At 40.4% G+C, this 20,907-nt stretch overlaps 1 protein-coding gene and 1 long non-coding RNA gene across 2 annotated transcripts in view; one reads left to right on the top strand and one right to left on the bottom strand.

The window, feature by feature from the left end:
• The window catches only part of TRPM5 (transient receptor potential cation channel subfamily M member 5), a 40,059-nt gene that overhangs the window by 1,037 nt on the left and 18,115 nt on the right, over nt 1–20,907 (top strand). Inside the window, exons 3-14 of the mRNA XM_056354871.1 lie at nt 387–567; nt 2,127–2,293; nt 5,640–5,820; nt 8,242–8,306; nt 10,168–10,359; nt 11,810–11,912; nt 12,777–12,895; nt 13,517–13,867; nt 16,288–16,419; nt 17,590–17,713; nt 19,684–19,829; nt 20,598–20,710. Of these exons, the coding sequence (XP_056210846.1) occupies nt 387–567; nt 2,127–2,293; nt 5,640–5,820; nt 8,242–8,306; nt 10,168–10,359; nt 11,810–11,912; nt 12,777–12,895; nt 13,517–13,867; nt 16,288–16,419; nt 17,590–17,713; nt 19,684–19,829; nt 20,598–20,710 (1,874 nt within the window). The remainder of the gene's footprint in view (nt 1–386; nt 568–2,126; nt 2,294–5,639; nt 5,821–8,241; nt 8,307–10,167; nt 10,360–11,809; nt 11,913–12,776; nt 12,896–13,516; nt 13,868–16,287; nt 16,420–17,589; nt 17,714–19,683; nt 19,830–20,597; nt 20,711–20,907) is intronic.
• Nucleotides 1–20,907, bottom strand: part of LOC130156408 (uncharacterized) — a 42,209-nt gene that overhangs the window by 17,014 nt on the left and 4,288 nt on the right. The gene's annotated exons all lie outside the window — the stretch shown is intronic.

Raw genomic sequence — 20,907 nt, 5'->3', positions numbered from 1 at the left:
AATAGATTCATGTAACATATCCTTGAAAAACAGACAGGAAATCAGGCAAATATTTCAGCTAGTGCAGCCAAGAAATTTGTTGGCTTTGCTAGACTGCCACAGAGCTGAAGACAGTTCAAAAGGAATAGCAGCATTAAAGGAGAGTGTGATATGTCATTCTGCAACAAAGAATTAACCCACGGAACTGACCCAGTTAGCAAGATGACAATTATACAGAAGCCTGCTAAATCCACCCTCGTCTTTAGTTGTCAGGTCTTACTCAAATAAATTTTTCTTAAATAACCAAGTTGATGATAAATTTCCCTCTGCATTCACCATGAACAATATCTCTACTGCATCCTACTGCTCATTGTTATTCAGCGATTTTTTTGTTTTGTTTGTTGAAGTTTATTAAGGTCCTGAGTACCATTCATCCTGGAATTATATTTGAAGTTATGCTCAACAAATGGAATCTACCTGCTCCCAATTTGGTTGTCTCTTTAGTAGGGGAAGAAGAAAATTTCCAGATGAAGCCTTGGCTACGAGACACCTTAAAAAAAGGACTTATAAAAGCAGCTCAAAGCACAGGTTAGTGCTTTAGGCTTTAAAGAAGGAATTTACATTGCTACTGGATTCTCACACCTAGCATCCGATGATCTTTTAAAGTCTATGGGCCTGCTCACATGATTATTTTTGGAACTTTAAGGCTTTGCTGAATGCCACCTACGACCTGTATTTAAATGGCTTTGAAAGTGGAAGTTATTGTATTAGAAATAGCAAAAATAAATTATTTCAAACCAAATTACTCTAGGCAACCATTCTTGAAGTGTAAAATTACCTGGCATTATTCCCTCAGAGATGACACTAGAAAGACAGCAGGAGATAGGACCAAATACACTGTCCCTCTTTGGTGCCATAGCAAAATAATTCTTAAAGAGAGCATAGCAATTTGACTTCAGCAAGGGCAAATTTATGCCAAACCCCAGAATTCTTGTTTTCCCGATTCTCACTTTGTAGCTACCGGCTAGCAATCAAAACCATGTTACAGTACTTTTCATTTTTTGAAGATTGTTTTCTTCAAATCTAAGAGTTGAACAGGCTTTGTTAGTAAAACAGCCTGTGATTAAATTCAAGTTTAAACATAAAGACCTTGGTAACATATAATACAAAATAAGTAATCTCAGTTTCTCCCTGGCTGTTCACATGAATGACAGGAGTAGTGAAAAACATTTAAAAATAAAACCAAACCAATATCTGGGAACATGCATGGAAGTGGCTTTCATTTAAGATTACTTTTTCTCACCCCCATAGCTTTATGAAAATACCTGCAATTGAAGTGAAAATACTTAAGCATTTCACAGCAAGCTCCTGATTTAGCTTCACTGGTCCAGATAAGATTATAACAGTTCTGGTTTTGTAATGAAGCAGCCCAGTACCATTGTTCTTGTTGGTACTTTTGTACCACACAGACATTCTCTATCTCCATCTGCCTTCTCTACTTAAAACTGGACAGCAGTCCAGTCTCCAGTTTTTGTGTTAAATATTTGAAAAATGTCCATTAACTGTTTAACTAGGGTTCTCCAAATTCTTTGTCACCATAACAATACTGCTGTAAATCCTACTCTCCTGAAGAATTCACTCTCCAACACACACAAGAACAAGAGAAAGAATGCCAGGTTAGGCAGGTTATGCCGAGCTCTTCTGCTACCGGGTGATGGCACGGGACTGTTCAGTTCCCAGTTCAAGCCAACAACTTCCTCCACCCTGTCTCTCTGCTTTTCCTTGTCCAACAATCAGACCTGCTCGGTGTAGCGATGTTTCTGCTCGTATTTACAGGCAGTGACTTGACTGGACACAGCATTCTTGATGGGCATACTGACATCACAATAAAGATGGCAACATTGTATCACACGATACATGAAGCATGTTTGCTTGGGCATATAAACTTCTCGTTTTCTGTGTTAAAGTCTTACATACTTTGTATGTATTTTAATTCTAAAAGTTACAGTCCATCAAGACCTGTCTACGGTTTATCTGTCTAAAACCCCAAAAAACTTAAATCCACTAATGCAAGTAATGTTACTTGACACAGAAACATGTTCAATTATAAAGAAATTATCTAACTATTTTTAAAAAAATAATTTCAGGTGCCTGGATTTTTACCAGTGCTTTACGTGTAGGAATAACAAGACACTTAGTGCAAGCAATCCGAGATCACGCGCTGGCTAGTACTTCATCCAAAGTAAAAGTGATTGCCATAGGAATAACTTCACTCAGAAAAATTCAGCACAGAGAAATTCTGGACAACACGAAGGTATTTTTTGCTTATTCTACTCGTGAGATAGGATTGTTCACAAGCAACCTGCACTTTTACCAAATCTGGAAGTAGTAGGCAGAACAATATTGATATAATTAAAAACAAGAGTGGGGTTTAAAGGGTGTGTTGGGGGAAAACGGAAATAAAGTGCAGGAAGAATTGTTAGATCATAAAGATTCCGTGCCCTGCGCGCAGTATACTTGGCAGCGATTCTGAGAACACCCAGCAGGTGCCAGCATTAGACACGAGCTCGGCCAGCAGGGTAAGGGTGAACCCAAGGGAAGAGTCATGCACCAGAAGGTACCTTAAACATATTTTTTTTTCCCTTGTCCACTTCCTGCAGAAGCACTTACTCCAAGCTATTTCGTAAATACTGTAAAAAGTATATTTTCTAGTATGGAATACAAGCCATAAATATTTCAAGACCAAGTTTTCTTAAGTAGTCATTGGTGTCCATTACACAAAAACTTGCTCAAAACCCCAGGCCAAAACCACTAGCCATGCAGGGTTTTGTCTAGTTATTGGGAGTTCTAAGGACTTCACAATGCAGGGTGAAGCAATCAGAGTTTTCAGGGGGGATCACCACAAACCCAAACAAACAAAAACCTCCCCCAACAAAACAATTGCTAAAAATGTCAAGACAAGATGATGCTGAATTGGTCTGGAAGTGGAGAGAGAAAAAAAATAATTAAGGCATGACCTTCTTGTCACTGGATATACAGTCTGTCCCAAGCAGACTATTTTAACAAAAAAGTAGCTATGTAATGACAACGAGCGATAGTTCCTCTGCGCTATTTTACTTCCCTGCAGAAGCTAAAATACAAATGACAAACACAGCCCTTTGAACCTGCAGCTAGTTCTTCTCTCAGGCTAGCAAGTACCAGCTAGTAGCTGGGAGACTGTCAGACCATCTCAGCAATTTATTGTCATAGAGCTTATTCCATCCTTTTTGCCAAGGACAGCTGTGTCTGTGTTCTACCAGGTAGGACTCTTTAGCTGGAACACTTTAAACCTATTTGTGCAGCTGAACTGGTCTGAAAGGACCTCAGAAGAAGTTCAGTTCATTGCGTTTGTGAATTTTATTCAGGAAAGTTGCTTTGGCAAATGCAAACTATTTCACCTCCTTCCCAGGCTAAGCAAATCAAAATTAATCTGGTTCTTTCCCAACCAGCAGCTACAAAACAAATGCACTGGTCTTTTTATTGTGTTAGATTTTCTCCCCCTTAACTAAAGCCCAAATTCTTTGTCAAGGAATATTTCACGTAGAACATTCCTGACCCTATGACATCTGGCACCGCGTCCACCCAAAGAGACTCTGCATTTTAGTCAGTAACTTTAAGACAAAGAAACTATAGACAAGAATGTTGATCTAAACTCAGTTCTCTTTATCCTTGGCACTAACACAACAGCTTGTTGTACAGAATAGAGCTTACAATCCACACTAGCAAGGAGAAAAACAAACCCTGAAATCAGTGGATCCCTCCCATCTCTTCTGTGTTAATGGTATGCTTTAAACATCATTGCAAGATCACTTCCACATTTTCAGAGAATAAATAGGAAAATCCCCAAAGGCCCTGTTCAATTGGTTGTTATGCCTCCAAGTCGTAATCAAAGGCCAGATCTTCAGCAAGTAGGCTTAATGGTACATGGCAGCAGAATATAGGCACACCCTCTGTCAAAACAAAATTTGAAGGCAAATTAATTGTGTCAAGAAGCTTTCCCTAACAAATGAGGGAGAGAGAAGGAAGTAAAAGAAATTTGTGGCACTTGCTGTTTGTACAGGACATGCAAATTTAGTGTTTTTCCTGGAACAGCCCTTTATGTTCCTACTCTTCCCAGAGCTGCTGACAGGGAAAGAAGCCATAGGAACACTCCTGGCCATAGCCTTTTGCACCTTGCTTTGAAGGAGATGTCTCTTCTCTGGTTTGATTGTAGACAGCTTCACTTCAGAAAGCTGCTTAAGGGCATACTACGCAGTGTGCTCAGCTCAGCATACCCACAGCATGAAGGAGCTTGTCCTCTGGGTTACTTAATTTTTTTATGTATTATTAGTGCTGCTATGAGCTCCTGGTGGTATGTTCACTGTCTCCAACATCAGTGGCTGTGGAGAAGCAGCCGGAAAGCCCCTGGGTTGGACTTTCCCCAGGATTCAACTGAACACCTGCTCTTCCTAGCAGACACCACCAAAAGTTGAGATTTAAGAAAGGTTCTAAATAAAATCTGGCTCTTAAGAACCAGAACACAAATCTCTGCTATACCTTAATGACAACTAGGTTACTTGCATAGCTACACTGCTTTGTCTAGCAAGGCTTTAACACCTGTCTGTGCTCACAAAATTAGCAGGAAGAAAATGCAATACACTGGCATAATAGCCAAGCTGACAGAGTTTTGTTCCTCAACTCACATGCACCAGGAGCTGGAAAAGAGGCATGCTAGAAGGAAGTGCAGATTTTAAACAATTGCTTTAATCTGGCTTACTTGCAATGGGACAGTGATTATTAAGATGAAAAAGAATATACAGGCTCTACAGCCTGGCTTGCAAATATGAATGATATATCAAAGTGGATGTGCAACAGAGAGAACGAAAGATTTATTAAGGAAGGAGAGCTTGAAAAAGTGTGTATGGAAGACCATACGTAGTGCAATCCTAGGGCAAGAGACTGTAACAGGTATTCTGTGTTACCCAGACAGTGGGTAAAAATTTTTTTAATACAAAATTTTATGCAAAAGTTCATTAATAATTTCAAGATACCTCTTATTTTGGGCGAGGGGCGTTGTAATAAGATTACACTTTCTAAAGTCTTCCCGTCACTTTTTCAGAATGCAATTTCCAAACTAAGAATAACCAGTAGACCTCATGTAACTGTCAATTAAATAAAGCTGCATTTAAATTGATATGGACATATAGCAGGCTAACTTACCAACCAGGCTAGGCAAAACAGTACTGAAATGAGTATCTTTGCCCCTGTTTATACCAGCTAAGACTTCAGCCTTCCAAGACCCTATAGTTACATCCACATTTATCAGATATCATGGCCACTTTCCATTTGTCCAATATTTCCAATACCTCTGAATGAATGCCTACATTCCAGATATGACTGATGTCCCTATATTTTTCAGAGCCCAGGAGGGAAACTTCAGGGACTTCAGCTTTCAGTCCTATTAAATCTGGTACCTTTCAGAAGGAACATATTCTGCTTCTCTACTCTTTTGAAGGAGTCTGTTCAAGTGTCTCAAAGGTGGCGTGATATGTCATGGTGCAGAAAACACAAAAATGGAGATGAAGTACATAAAAACATGGACCGTGTTTTGTAGAGGACATTAACGTCTCTCCTCTCTCTAGAATGAAAGTCTTGTACAATACCAATCAGATGATAATATCCAAGGCCCACTGTATTCCCTGGACCACAACCATTCCCATTTTATCTTGGTGGATCACATAACACCAGATGAGCCAGATGGAACCACTAAGCTACGTCTCACCTTGGAAAAGCATATTTCAGAACAGCGTACTGGATATGGTGGTAAGCATACTCTATATAGGCATGCTAGCTTGAATAATACTGATATTACAGTGATACTTGTGGGCTCCTGGCCTTATCACAGGTAAGGCCAGTTCTCAAATTGGACAATCATCTATTTAGGCAAGATCAAGTAATCACATTTGTCATTATGTAAGAGGGAGAAGTAAGGTGACTTCTGAGGTTGAGAAAGCTACTCTTCAAGCAAAAAATTTTTATCACATTTTTTTAAACATAGCTCAAAGCTGATCTTCAAAGCATAACTCAAATTGCCTTAACACACAAGAAATAGAAAATAAATCCAGCTTTAAGTGCCTTAGTCAGTGACTCTAAGAAATGGATGTTAATTGTTGTATGCTTATCCCCTCTCACAGACAAGGTATAGAATTGCTCTTACACTGGAAGAAAAGACTTGTTCCAAAGTCCTCTGAAATATTTTAAGCCATATTTATCTCAAGACAAAATCTTATCCTGGATAAACAACATAGCATCTAATGGCCATCTAAATCTACGTGACCTTTGTTTATAATGAGAACTGATGGAGGGCAGGCCCTCCTACTGCTATTTGTGGAAAGAATTCAGTTCTAGTGCCAATACAATTACTTTTACCTTTCCTTTGTTTCTGTAATACCTGCAGTGCTAGCACAGCTGAAACAGAAGGGAGAGCTCACTTATTCACACTTGTATGCATCAATGGAATATTCAATTACACAGCCCATAGTATGGTTGAACAGATGTACCTGAAAGCATGAATGCACCCGAGGAATGCTTACCTGGTGACTCAGACAGGAAAGACTAGGTGGACTGTAACGGTAGGCTGAGGTTGCGGTGCTGAGAATTAGAAAGTAGCCTCTTTCTGCTTGCAAACCAAATCTGATTGAAAAAGTCTCAGTGGAACAGTTTTCTGTAAAAATAATCCTGATTCATTTGACAAATATTTCATTGGACCATACTGAATTCAGTGATATCTTCTATAAACAAAACCAATGTCATTCATTTAAGCTCATATTCAAACTGAGCAAAGCTATGCGACTTTATTGAAACAAAACATTTTAATAAGGTCATGCAGAATTTCCCCATTTTTAAAAAATACTTGGAAGTCATTCAGAGGAAATTTTTGATATGCTGAACATTCTTCGCAACTAAGGACTTCCTGTCTTCCCGGCATAGTTACACACACACTACCCCTCCTCCAGCTAAATTTTATCTAAATCTATGGTAAATTAAGAATACATGAAGCCATAAACATATCTTGAGGAACCTGTAGTCACAGAGGTCACTTTTCAAACCAGAGGATCACCTTATAGAGGCATGGCAATGCTATGCCATTCACTAAAACAAGTGAAATTAGTTGCTAGTTGTGTCCTGGCTACAGCTTTAATATACCTCTCTAATCGTCCCATAACAGATCCAACAAGGAGTAAGTGGTGATTTGTACACTGCTCTGGGACACCTACAAAGGGAAATATAAAAAAATTGTTTGAACCAAATGCATTTTATCTTCCTGAAAGAGGCATTCATCTCATTATACTACTGTTTTTACTGAGCTCTTTTAGGCCAATCTATAGTCACCTTTGGATTACGGAGTTCAGCAGTTACAGTATAATTCATCTAGAAATAGATGGGCCCCTGTGGGAGGATGGCTAAGGACTGGGATACCTACACTGTTTCTTTCCCCGATATGTTAAATATTTCAGTAGCATTTCTTTTAAAATGTGTAAGATTAGGTTATTAATAATCACCACATTTAGACTGTGCTGAATGAAATTTTAAGCAGAGTAATAAAGAGCATATGTTTCCTATCAACTCATATCTGACTCATCTCACCCTGGTTGGTCTACATCATTAGCCTCTTCCTATTCTTAAATCCTCCTTTATTCGGGCTTTTCTCCTGCATTCCCCTATACCTTCCTGCACGTGCTAGGCATGTGCATAACACCTGGGACAAAATGACAGCTTTTCACTTCTAACTGTATATAAATATAAATAGTGGTGGCCGTTTCTGAAAAACTAACAATCTTGTCTTGCACCCTAATGCAGATCCATTACTTCACTATCTCATCACCTTGCAGTAAATAACTTAAGAAGTAAGAGTACTATGGCATCCAGAAGTGCCAATATTCATATTTCACAGCGGAGGTGTACTGGGGTGAGAACAGACTGATGGACTGCTTGCCAGGGATCACACACAATCTCTGAGGCAAAGGCACCTTCACCCTGAATCTTAGACGAGGACCCCATCTGCTAGGTCACAGTGTGATTTTCTTCCTTTGCCACTTCCTTCTGCAGTCACCTGCCTTCTGTGGGCTCTGATAGGTACCAAACCAGCATGTAGCAGAAGGAGTATTTTCAAGGGGCTGGCAAAAACACAGTAGTTTTATGAAAGCTGTTAACTTTTTAACGATTGAGCCATCTCTTTCACAGGAATGGGTAGCATAGAGATCCCTGTGCTTTGCTTACTGATAAATGGAGGACCAGGCACACTTGAGGTAAGAAGCTGTTTGCAACTTTAGGAAAATAAATTAACTGGTGCCAAGTAATTAATGGAAAATTTCACAGGATGACAAGCACATGTATTGGCCCTTCATGTAGTCAAAATTCATATCTATACACCATTAAGAACTGGATTGTGTTAGTATTAAACTTGCCAGTATTTGTTTGGGAGAAATATTTCCTCTTGAATAGGCACCAGCTAATCATTAAAGCTTCCGCTGCCAGCTCATACAGTGGAAAGAAGGAATCCAAAAATCAGAAGCCAGCTCTAGATCTAGCAATATAAGAATACCATGCTATCACTCGAGATTCTGTTAAAAAAATAAAAAAAATTAATCATTCAGTGCTGTCCAGCAACAGAGCAACAGCAAGCTCTGTCTTTCACAGAGCTCACAGGAAATACAAGACCAGATTTGTTAAATATACCATTAAGAACTAGATCTTAGTTCCACTGAGCAAAAATACACTGTAGGATAGAACACTGGAGAGTTACCTGCTAACACACCTTCTAAGGCAAAGGATCAGTTATGATTTGTTTCCGAGTAGTTTCATAACCTAAAGGACCTGTTAACTAGGAGATACTCTTCAATTTCTATTTCACTTTTACTGATGTTTTATTTGCCACTTTGTAGCAGTCGGTATGTCCACCTGGCATTTTTTTTTTTTTAACACTCTCAGGTGGAAAGGAATAGTCTATTGTACCTTTAGAGAGACATTTTACCGTAATTTAAAGTTTCCAAGTGATGAGGCTTTGCTACACAAGCTAGTAGCCTCTTTCCGAATGGCAACTCGTTTCTGGTGACGTTTTCTAGTTTCAATTTCCAGTCCCTGTATCTTACATCTCTACCAGTGGAACTAAAACACACACTGGTATTAGAAATCTTGCTGTTTAAACTAGGATTTTGTCACCTCTTGAGCTTTCCTTTCAGAAACCAAGTATGCCACTGTTTTCTATGTCTTGGGCGTTGAAAAATAACATATCACAACGTATAAATCCTCTTTTCCAAGTTTTAGAGAACAAAGTGACTCGGAGACCAAACCTTGCTGGAGCTGCCCTAAGTTTACATGAGCAGGGAACGGATAGCTGATGGCACTTTTTTAGAATACCAGTTTCTTAAATACAAATCTGGTAACACACATCAAGGGCTACAACAGCTGATAAAAAAAAAAACAACAAACAACAAAACCAAAAAACTAGAAAAACCCCAACCCTATGCAACAAGGGAATCAACAGTTAAGATTCTTAGAATCTCATTAGCTTATTGCATAACTCCAAATTAAGAAACAGATTGGCAGCAAATAGTCATTGTTGCAATTATGATGCCATGGACTCTGCTTTCCTCTCTCAGCAACCTGCCTGACTCATGCTAACTGCACAAGTAATAGTATTACTAGCCCTTAACTCTTGTAGTTGCTATGCTTCAGTGTTTTTTTTTCCTGTGACCCAATATCGTTTTCCCACAGGCAAATTCCTGATTTTCAGAATGTATTGCCAGGTTTAGCAGCCAGAAGAGTCTGCTGAGAATATCTGCATAGTGCTCCTCTTGGACTTGACTCTACTGAAAAACAAACTGGGGGTGGGTGTCAGGGACAAAGAAGTTTTATGCTTTGTTTGTCCAGATCAGGTTGCTTAGTTACTCAGCAGATGTGTCATAAAAAGAAGTATAGTCTATAGCCTATGCACGGACAGCCTGCTAGAGCATCAGAAAAACCCCTAACAGATTACAGAACTCTGGATTGACTCCATAGTGAATCTGGTTTAGGTACATGTTTATTCCTAGATTGCAAGAAATCTTCCTTTTGAATAATGTTTTCTTCCCATATATGAATTCTAAAAATTTACTTTTTAAACTGCAGAGAATTTGCAGCGGTTTGGAAAATTCCGCTCCCTGGCTTATCTTAGCAGGGTCTGGAGGTACAGCTGACATCTTAGCCACATTCATGAGTGACCCGCAGCTTACCACGCCAGAAGCTGTTGAAAAGCAATTTAAGGAGAAATTCCCTACAGAAAGGTTCTTGTGGAAGGACATTCTCCAATGGACAGCAACAGTGAGCTCATGTTTGACAATTACATGCATCAATGTTCACAAAGTCTCTCCTACCATTTCTAGGTCTGGTAGTCCATTCAGTACAGGTTTGGGCAGCTTCTTGTCAAAAGTTTTGGGTAATCCAGTGCTCTGACACTCACGTTGTAGAATACCTCTCTAACATTAAAATCAAATGCTCAGTCGATCATATGAACTACTTTGTCCTAGCGTATCAGCTGAATACTTAGGGCTCTGTCCTTCCTCAATTATTTCCTCAAGTGACAGCCAGCACCCAGGAACCCCACAGTCCTTCTGGAGGACATGAAGCATTATTTACATTCCACAGCTGTGGAGCTTGTGCAGCTGTGACAGAAGAGACCTAATTCATAGTTTACAGCTGTTAAATGGAAACCTAATTGTGGATAAGCATGAATAAGTTAAAAAGAATGAAGGGTGTTTAGAAATTATCCTATCTATTGTCAGTTATGTGTCATCTTAAAGAAAGACAAAACAGATTCACAGATTTTCCTCACTCTTTGTCTTGAGGCACACTTGCTGGACTTAAGCCACCACGCGTAAGTGTTTAACAAAAAAAAAAAAAAACAAAAAACAAAACACACCACACTTTGAGATTGTCTTTATGTGAAGATTGAACCGCACTGTGTGCCTCTGAGATAAACCAAGTCCACTTGACCTGATCCACTCCTTAATTCTTTGCAGTACCTGCCATAATCCTTAGCTTTAAGAATTCCACATATTTATTCCATTAGGGAGAACTTTGCTGGATCACTAACACAAGGACATGGAAGGGCATCTAGAAACAATATTGCCAGATGCTCACAAAGTTTCAGTGCAGCTGCACTGCAAGAAAGAAAACTCAATAAATAGAGAAGCAGAAGGAAAGAGTACTGTATATATCAGTATTTCACGACTTTTACTCAAAGAAGATTTAGAGACTATGCTTTTAAATAAACAGCTCAGAGAAAAACTGAAATGTCAAAGCAGGAAGAGATAAAACAAAACTAGTGGTATGCTGGCCACCGCACAACTGGGAGTAAAATAATAAGAATGTGAGTTAAGGAAGGATCTTTTAATTAAAGCACTGCTCTGTTCTAAGGATATCCAAGTTCTGTTCCTCCTATCCTGCTAGGTGATTTTGGAAAAGGCAGTTAACTCCCTCCTTGCCTTAGGACTTATTTATATATGGGAAACTAATAACATTTGTCAGAAATAATACAATCTATATAATATATAATATTAATAGAAATAACAAATAATATATATCATCATAATATGTATTATTATATATAATAATATTAGTTAAGAAACTAATAACTTGCCAGGCCTCCGCTTTACAATTAGAATGTAAGTTTTTGGGAAATACTGTATGGATGATCTCCACTGGGCTCTTAAGCATTAATATATAGCAGTAGGACAATGCATAAAATCATTTTTGTTTCAACTCCCAATAGATTCAGAACATTATTTCACACCAGCATCTTTTAACTCTGCACAACTTTGAGCAAGATGGTTCAGAAGAACTAGACACAGTCATTTTAAAAGCTTTAGTAAAAGGTAAGAACACCACAGTGTAATACTTGGTCTTACTTGATTTCTACCATGCCATAAATGTCTTTCATTCCTGTCCAGAGCAAGTTCAGTTGGCTGTTGCATCAGATTTCATTTCTGATGCAGAGTTCTGTTTACTTATTGACAAATTAACTGTTGCAGCTACCATAGCTCTTGTAACTTTGCTTTAAAATAGTGTTTGCTTTTTAATCTCATGTTATTGCGTAGTACTATTTCAGTCGCTCCTTTATTTCACTACTCGCTTCTCTTAGTTGCAGAGGTTATAGAAGAACCAAAATATACTGGAGCAGTTATTCCAATTAGAAGCCATTCAAAAACCCACACACACTAAACCCAAAAAAAACCCACAAATAGATCTGAACTGTCTTAGTTCCAGAACAATTCATTTCTCCTAAAATAAGTCTTCACTGTATCTTCTGAAAGATGACGTTACTTGCTCTGCCACTCATTTCAGTTTCTGTTAATTGTTTGTGTTAGCCTAAATTTAGCATGGGGGAAAAGAAAAAAGACATTCTATTCCTAACGTGCTAATTGAAACAAGACAAAAACACAATAGCCAGTCCTGTCCCCCCTTTCTGCAGGCCAGAGTCCCTCAGAACCCTACAGACACTCAAACTGAATGTTTTAATAGACAACTCAGGAGACAAAAATTAATATTTTTTTAATATTAGTATTTCTTAAGCTGGGGGGGGGGGGGGAAGTCCTGTGAATGGTTCCTGGTTAAGCAATCCACAGTTCTGTGACAGCTGAAGGAGAGCTTGTATTGCTAATCAAATTACCAATACTACACTAAATTAAACAAAACAAGTGTAAAGTACTGAGTTTATTTGCATTTCCTATTTTGGCCAGCCTGTAAAAGTCACAGTCAGGAGGCTCAGGAATATCTGGATGAATTGAAGCTGGCAGTAGCCTGGAATAGAGTGGACATCGCCAAAAGTGAAATATTCAACGGTGACGTGGAATGGAAGGTACCAGGTTTTATTGCCTTAGAGGACAATCAGTGTATGACCCAACATGTACACCCTAATGAAATGCTTCAATTTTTAACACCACCTGCATTCTCCACTAAGAGGTTAGGCAGTAATAATATGCCTCCCTAGGGTGTTTTGTCCTTCTGGTTCCCTGTATAATACTGGCTAAAGACAGAGGGATAATCAGTGCTCACAATCTCTAACTTGAGCTCTTCAGAGGCCAGAATCTTTCCCCCTCTCCTGTACAGACCTTCAAAGCAAACAAACTGGAGCTTACAAAGGAGAAGCATGCAGATATAACTGTTAGAAGATGGTAGGAAGAATGTCACTGTTTCCAATTGCTGTATAAATACCCAGGGTGGTGGGTAACTAACATCACCACAACTCCTACAGCATGCTATTTGTGTTGATGTTTTAACATTAATGCTTACACTGACAATTTGTCACAAAGAAATGAAGAGACTTCTGCCCCTCTTTCCTTATTTTACCCACTGTTGACCTGGTAGAAGACAAAATGTGTATGTCCTCATCTTAAACCATACCTCCCTCTTCATCCATGCATGATTACCCAAAAAAAGGTCTTACTTTCTCCCCCGTCCCTCCTTTTCATCATTCTAGTCCTGTGACCTGGAGGAAGTGATGATGGATGCTCTGGTCAATGACAAACCAGAATTTGTAAAATTATTTATTGACAACGGGGCTAACATATCCGAATTCCTGACATACAGTCGTCTGCAGAGACTCTACTGTTCCATTTCTCAGAAATGTCTCCTCTATGAACTTCTACTGAAGAAACATGAAGAAAGCAAGCTGACCTTGGCAGGGCTTACTGGTCAGCAGCATGAGGAGCAGAAGGACATCTGCCCACTCTTTACTCTCAGTGAGGTCTCTAGAGTTCTCAAGGATTTTCTTCATGATGCTTGCAAAGGTTTCTATCAGGACCTCAGACATGGAGGCAAGAAGAAATCCGTGAGTTACAACTTTCCTTCATATTCCTGCCTCCCTCCAAAATTTAGCACTTGAAAAATATTAACTAGGTCTAGCCTTTGTGGATGGGGCTAGGGAAGATGTGAGTAACAGTCACTTCAGTTTCTCATTCTTTTTTCAGCTCATTATTACAGCTAAAATTGTTTGATTTTTTAATTCCAAAATGAAAAAGGAAAAGAAAGGAATTTCTAAGAGACTGTGATTCCTCTTTCTCACTACCCACATGCTGGGTTTTATGCAAGGTTTTACTGTACCTTGAACTAGTGCTAAGGTATGGCCTCTGTTTCAGGATCTGCAAAGGCCCCTGTATCTCACACCCCTCTAGCGCAGCTTCCACAGACTGTTCCTCATCCTAGCACCCCGTACACAGAGAAGAGTTCGTTCATCTTATTAATCTCACATATGTAAGAAGCGATTCAATGCAAGATATGAGGAATATAAAGAGATAATTTACACTTACTAAGGAGTAATTAGACATAAAAATAGCATTCTGCATTTCCCGCACAGAACTTCAAGCACAAGTACTTGAAAGACAGTATTTTCTAGGAGACAGACAAGCAGGCAACGGCCATTTTCAATCCCAGGTTAGAAAATGGTAATCTTCATATGTAAAACTATTCCCAGATTTTTACTGTGTAGGAGTTGATTGGATATTCAATAATGTGCAGTACATGATATTTCCTTCTAGAGCATTATAGTCTTTTGTTATTGAGTGACATAAAACACAGCAAGAAATAAGAACAATTGTGTGAAGTGGCCCTGACAAGCACCCTGGCCAACACATGACAAGGATAACACGTGGCAGGTACCGCTGTGGAATGTCTATAGTTCACTGCTCACGATTGTGCAATAGACAGTATCAATACACCGTTGAAATGCAGACGTGATGAACACTGAAACTCAATTTCCAAAATTCTTGCAAAAACATTGGAAGTAAGTTTGGACGCAGGATTTCAGAAGAGAGGTACAGAGAAATTTCATTAAGATCAGAGTTTTAGACAAACTAAACAAACCTTTTGATATTTGCCAAATTATAGTTTCATCTTAAAGCTGTTTAAACTAAAATAAATTAAAAAAAATAAATTCTCACTCAAGAACTTCAATCACTTTTGCTTTGATAAAGCCTAGCTAAATTAATTAGTAGTATGAAAAGCTAAGTTTGAATCGAGTCAGGGCAGACAATGTGGGGCAACACCTTTGAAGTCATTAAGCAGACTCCAGACTTACAAATTTTACAGAAATAAAAATTTGCCCCTAAAGTCTCGCTTATTTTTGTGGGAATTGGCAGTAAGTGAGCTAAAGCCAAGTGCTGTTAATAAGGCCCAGTTCAGACAGCAGATCACACTGCCTACTAACTTTTTTCCTTTAAAAGCTTCTTCCCATGGCTACCACCAGTGGCTCAAGCCCATTATCACTGGCAATAGAAAGAGCATCACTGTACTGGGGTTCTGTGTCACAGTAGGTGTCACTGCTGCTAAACTGTGTGTCTTATTTTAAGTTAGGAACCAATAGTTACAAAAACTGATGGGACTTTTGGGGTATCTTTTTGCAATTCAGTTGATTAAATAACTTGCTGCAAACTGAAGGGAAGAATCTCAACAGCCCCAAAAAACACCATTACAATAAATTTTAGCAGAATCCCATAGTTTCAGTGACCAAAAAATATATCCTTACAAAAACTTGTTTTATTTAAAAAAAAAATCCATTTGGACTGCTTCTAATTAACACAATAGATATAAAGGCAGTTTGCAAATATACTTACAACTCAGACCTTGACTCAAGTTGCCATACTTCCTCTGGGGAGCTTGTCATTTTTGTTTGTTTGTTGGGGTTTTTTTAGATCAAATGCTAAAGGAATAAGCAGTGTTCTATTTAAAATAATGCATCCCTGCATGAGGGAGAGGTTTCTCAAAGGAAAGACTTATAAGAGGGTACTGATGTACCCTATTCTTGTCCTGTACAGGGCCTTGGCAAGATTTACTTCTGTGGAAATAAAATGCCTTTTGTTCCCTTTTCTCTGAAGCCATGTCCCCTGGTAGTTGTGCACAATCCGATATAACTGAAAGCAAGCTCAGATTAGTTAATCACAGGTTTGTCTTGTATGATATTACACACCAACGGTGAAAGCCTGGCCTTAATAAAGTCAGTCAGAGCTTTACCATTGACTTAATGGAGTCACGGTTTCATCCAGAACGTTCTCACACATATTGAGTTCTACTGGGGACACAAGGGTCCTTTGATTCAGTACAGAATGAACTAATTACCTCTCAGTCCTACAGAAAAGAAAAAGGAAAATCAGAAGAATATGAAGTGGCTGGCAAGGCCAAGAGCAGCTTAGATCATGTAATTTGCATGGAATGCAGCTGCAAAGCAGGTTTTAATTTCTACAAACCGTATTTCAGGATAAAATGAATACAAAGCGATTACCTGGGCCCTTGGATATGAACCAGAAAAGTGAAAATCCTTGGAGGGATTTGTTTGTATGGGCAGTACTTCAAAACCGGCACAAGATGGCAAACTATTTCTGGGCTATGGTAAGCTTTGAGCTGTAGCTGCTTCAGGTGAAATATTGGCATATTTCAAGTATATAAGACAGTTATTGCTCAGCCTTGCTGCTCAGATGACAGATAGGTTTGTTTCTAAAATATGAGATGCAGCATTTATAGGGCCTTTCATCTCCACGGGGCTTGTGCCAGCAGGGGCTAGAGGGCCTGGGGGAGAGGGGGGGGCAGAGCAGCACCAGGTGTAAATCAGCACAGCCTGAAACACTGCTGATTAACTTCAGCTGCAGCATTGGCCCTCCCTTTCCTTGCTGCTGATGACTCACCACTCTCAGTCTCAGGTTTTGTTCCTTCTACAATAGGTCAACTGTTTGTGTTCTAGCATGGTCAAGAGGGAAGACTATGCAATCAAGCATCTTCAGCTTACATGCTGTACGCATAGGGAACAACAGCATCACATGCTCAAAGGCTGAGCTTCAACTGGCATAATTGGCTCATGTTTTACAAGCCTCCACAACCGAAGCCCTGTCTCATACATCTGGAGTGCAACACCACAGCTTCCCTCCCCTGCAGAGCCAGACACAGCTACTGGGCTCCATCCCCGAGCTTCCAGACAGCCGCATCTGGCACCACGGGGGAGTCACGGGGAGGGACAAACTGCAGCACAGCTCTTCAGCCACTGAGTGCGTGTGCATGCAGACACATCCGCACCTTGCGGGGCCTTGTGTTTGCAGAGCCCTGTTACCAGAAGGCACGTTTCTCTGCTGTGTGCCACTGTTGTGCCGCTGCCAGCTGGGCTCCCTCCTTTCCCCTACATCCTTATGCAGGGTCTCAGCACAGCCATGTTGAGGTATCTGGGCACTGTGACGCTGTTTTGCTCTATTTCCACGATACATTCGTATCCTTTCAGTCTTTGACTGCTACCCCGAATCAGACCCTCTAGGGTCAATCAAATCCAGAAATCTCCAAGCCTTATAAGGCACAAAAACTACCAATATGTGGCTTTCAGTTCTCCAATATCACCAAAATTGTCATTTCAATCGATATTTTGGACTTTTAAGACTGTGTTTGAGGGGACATTCTTCAAAGGGGAGACATGCATGAAGTTTTATGTTTTGTTGGATATGTTCCTTAGCTAAGTCTCCCCGGTTCAGAAATGCCTTCCAGTGGCTGGTAACAGCAGCACCCCTTTCAATTCTACAGGGTCAGGAGGGTGTAGCTTCAGCTCTGGCAGCCTGCAAGATCCTTAAAGAGATGGCCCGTCTGGAGACTGAGACTGAAGTAGCACGTATGACGAAAGAGGCCAAGTATGAGCAGCTTGCTGTCGGTAAGTAACGGTAACAGCATCAAAAATTTAAGAATTAACTGCCATTGGAAGGCAAGCAAGTGAAAAAAATACTGATTCAGTTGTAAAAGGTCAACTGTCATGAATAATTTAACAGCCTTGCAGCACAGGCATTCCCAAACATTCAAATACCACAGAAGGAGGACTTAAAACCCAATCCTTTTGGAAAAATCAGTGTTCCAAGACTGGCCCCTGGGATGCATGGAAGAAATTACTCTCCTGCTGCATGGTGGTATTTTAAGTGTCTGATCTTAGTACAAGGTGTGTTACAGAGATGGGCAAGATAGAACCACCAAAACACTCCCAGGCTCGGAGCAGCCCGTTTTCCTGCAATATCAAGCTTGATCTGTAAGGGCCACTAGAGCAACAAGTTTAAAGGTTTGTCTCTGCTGCTAAAAATAATTCAAGATTACCTCACTCAGAAGAGGGCTAACTGCACTGCAAAGCTGCAGTGAGGCTCAGGCTGGTTTCGCAGCGGACAAGCTGCCCCTCCCTGTAGCAGTAAGAATTCAGGTATCTGCAGTGCCAGAACGCTAAGCCCTCTCCCCTTTGCCTGGTTTAAAAACAGACTGCTCCGCAGAAGCTTCTGTGCTGATGAGACTTCAATGTAATCCCTACCTGGAGACAGCACTGCTGCGAACAGAGGGCATCGAAGTACACCAACATGGAAATGCAGAGGCTTTTTCTCTCCACTTAGAACCAGCAGCACATCAAGCAGCTGAAGGCTTATGCAGACATTGCTACCTTATTTACACACAGATCACATTTTCCCCTCTTCTCACAGGGCCGTTATTATTTACAAAAAAATAAAAGTCAGGTTCTCTTACAATCACAGGGCTCAAGTAATTTAGTCATGGAATTACAGGGCCTAATCCAATACACAGAAATCTGCTCCTTGGCTTTGGTAAGTATTAGATCAGATCCTCAATTTTAATTCTGGCTCGGATAACACTGTCAATATTAAGTAGATGATATCATTAAGAATGATAAATGCCACATCAGCTGCAAAAGAAAGTTAACTTGATCCTGTCCCCAGCCCTCACAGTATAACAAGGTACAGGCTGGCCTAGGAAAGGTACCGAGATAATCAAGTGAATCAGCAGAACGAAACAGACACGAGAAGTCAGATCTTTGGACTGTTCATCCTGGTTTCTGAGCTCCAGGACGAGCTTCTCTGGAAAGAACTATACCACAACACTCTACCAAGTCTAATGCTATTTTGTGTCAAACAGCTAGGTCTTAAAAATCAAGGGTTTGCTGGCTACGAGCCAAACGTGAGCTGCTCCTTTTGTTCGGTCCGTTCAGCAGAGCAGGAGCAGCATGGCAACTCATGCGGTTTTGCTTGATCCTGCCTAAAGCTCCCCATGAGGCAGCTACAGATGAGGGACTGTAACAAACACTGACATGTGCCCAAGAAGTTTCTTACACTATAGAAGAACTGAGAAAGAAAACCTTCTCCTTAGATCAAAAAACAACAGGAAAAAAACCCCAAACCGCCAACCAACCAACCAACACCCAAACGTGCTAGAAGCCCCAGGCTAAGAAGCGAGTATGCAGGTAGGAAGAGGTGGGAAGGAGGTACCGAGAGATTTACTATATACCTTTTCTGCAAATGGTGGGAATTTTAAAGGTACAGTGATTTCTTTTCACCAAGGCAAAACTGTTTCATCTGCCCTCTGCTCCAACATATGTACACGCATGCATAAAGCCATAGCAAGTTATTATTGTGTCCAGCATCCTTTCTCTCTCCATCCCACCTCCTCTTGGCTCCTCAGGCTCTTTTCAACTACTTCAGCCTTGCAGCAGTCTCTGGTGCAGCAAGGAGTACCTGGCAGTTACTCAGGCTTTGCTGCCACCATGCTGTGCCCTGCACACATCACTTTCTTGCCTTACATTCAATTTTTTCTTTTAAATTACAAGATCTGTTTGTCTGCGTTTCCTTCATTTGGCAGAACTGTTCAGTGAATGCTACCACAACAGCAAGGAAAGAGCATTTGCTCTGTTGGTGAGGAAAAATCAGTACTGGAGCAAAACCACCTGCCTTCAGCTGGCTACAGCAGCAGACGCAAAGTCTTTCTTTGCACACGACGGTGTCCAGGTAAGCTTTACGGACCCTTCCCTCACCACCTTTACCGCCAGGGCCTTTAAGCATGATGTCGGACATAGAAGAAGACAGCAAAGCAACTGCACAACTCCATGAAATGGATTCCCCTAAGAGACATTCTTTGGAAAGGGGACTCTTCCCTCTCCCTACCACCAGACGAAGAGGATATTGTACCACATCCCTGACAAAGCAACACAGTTGCCCCTTTCTCCTCCCTTTCATCCAGCTGGCCCACAGAGCAGTGTGCTGAGGAAAACGTTTAGCCCTTATTCCATCCTGTGCTTTTTATTCCTTCCTTGCTCACAGAGAAGCATCAGGAAAACACTTTAAAACTGCCTGAGGCATAATGAAGCTGCTCCAAGATGTGAGGTAATTCCTTGTTCAGATTCAAGGAAGAGCTTGCCGATAAATCAAATTACTATTCAGCTTTGCCCTCACAACCCGAGTTCTCTCCACACACACAAAGCTAAATTAAGAGTGATGGTGCTTTTAGCTTGCAGTACCTGACTTGCACTTTCTTAGTACTACAGATGTTGCTTAATTCCACCCGACTTGCTGTTCTTTCCATTGTCCTCTTCATAACTCTTTACATACTCAACATCTGCAGAAGGACGTGCAGAGTACCTGTTTGCTCTGAAGGTGTGTCTGCTCTTTAGGTTTCCAGAGCATTCACTGTCTTAGGAGCCACAGAACATAAGTGCACTTCACCTGCATGTATGTTTGTGATGTTGAAGCCATCTCTCTAGTTTTCTTGTCTTTCAGGCCTTCCTGACAAAAATATGGTGGGGAGACATGTCTACAAACACACAGATCCTGAAGTTAGCCTGTGGATTCTGGTGTCCTTTCCTAATCTACACAGATTTAATAGCATTCAGGTACAAGCATACTTATCTCTTGCACCCAAATAGTTAAGGGATGAAAAAATAAGCCATATAAAAACCATCCAGACTCAAAAGCATACATAAGCAATATTACATAAGCAATAAAAACCAGCAATACTGCCTCTGAGTGTCACCAGGAGGATGACACCACCGTTAACCAGATCCATTTTCTGTGGAACTTAGTGGTTTGT

Source organism: Falco biarmicus, chromosome 10 (assembly GCF_023638135.1).
Source record: "Falco biarmicus isolate bFalBia1 chromosome 10, bFalBia1.pri, whole genome shotgun sequence".
Classification (NCBI taxonomy): Eukaryota; Metazoa; Chordata; class Aves; order Falconiformes; family Falconidae; genus Falco; species Falco biarmicus.
This window is presented reverse-complemented; position numbering and strand designations above follow the sequence as displayed.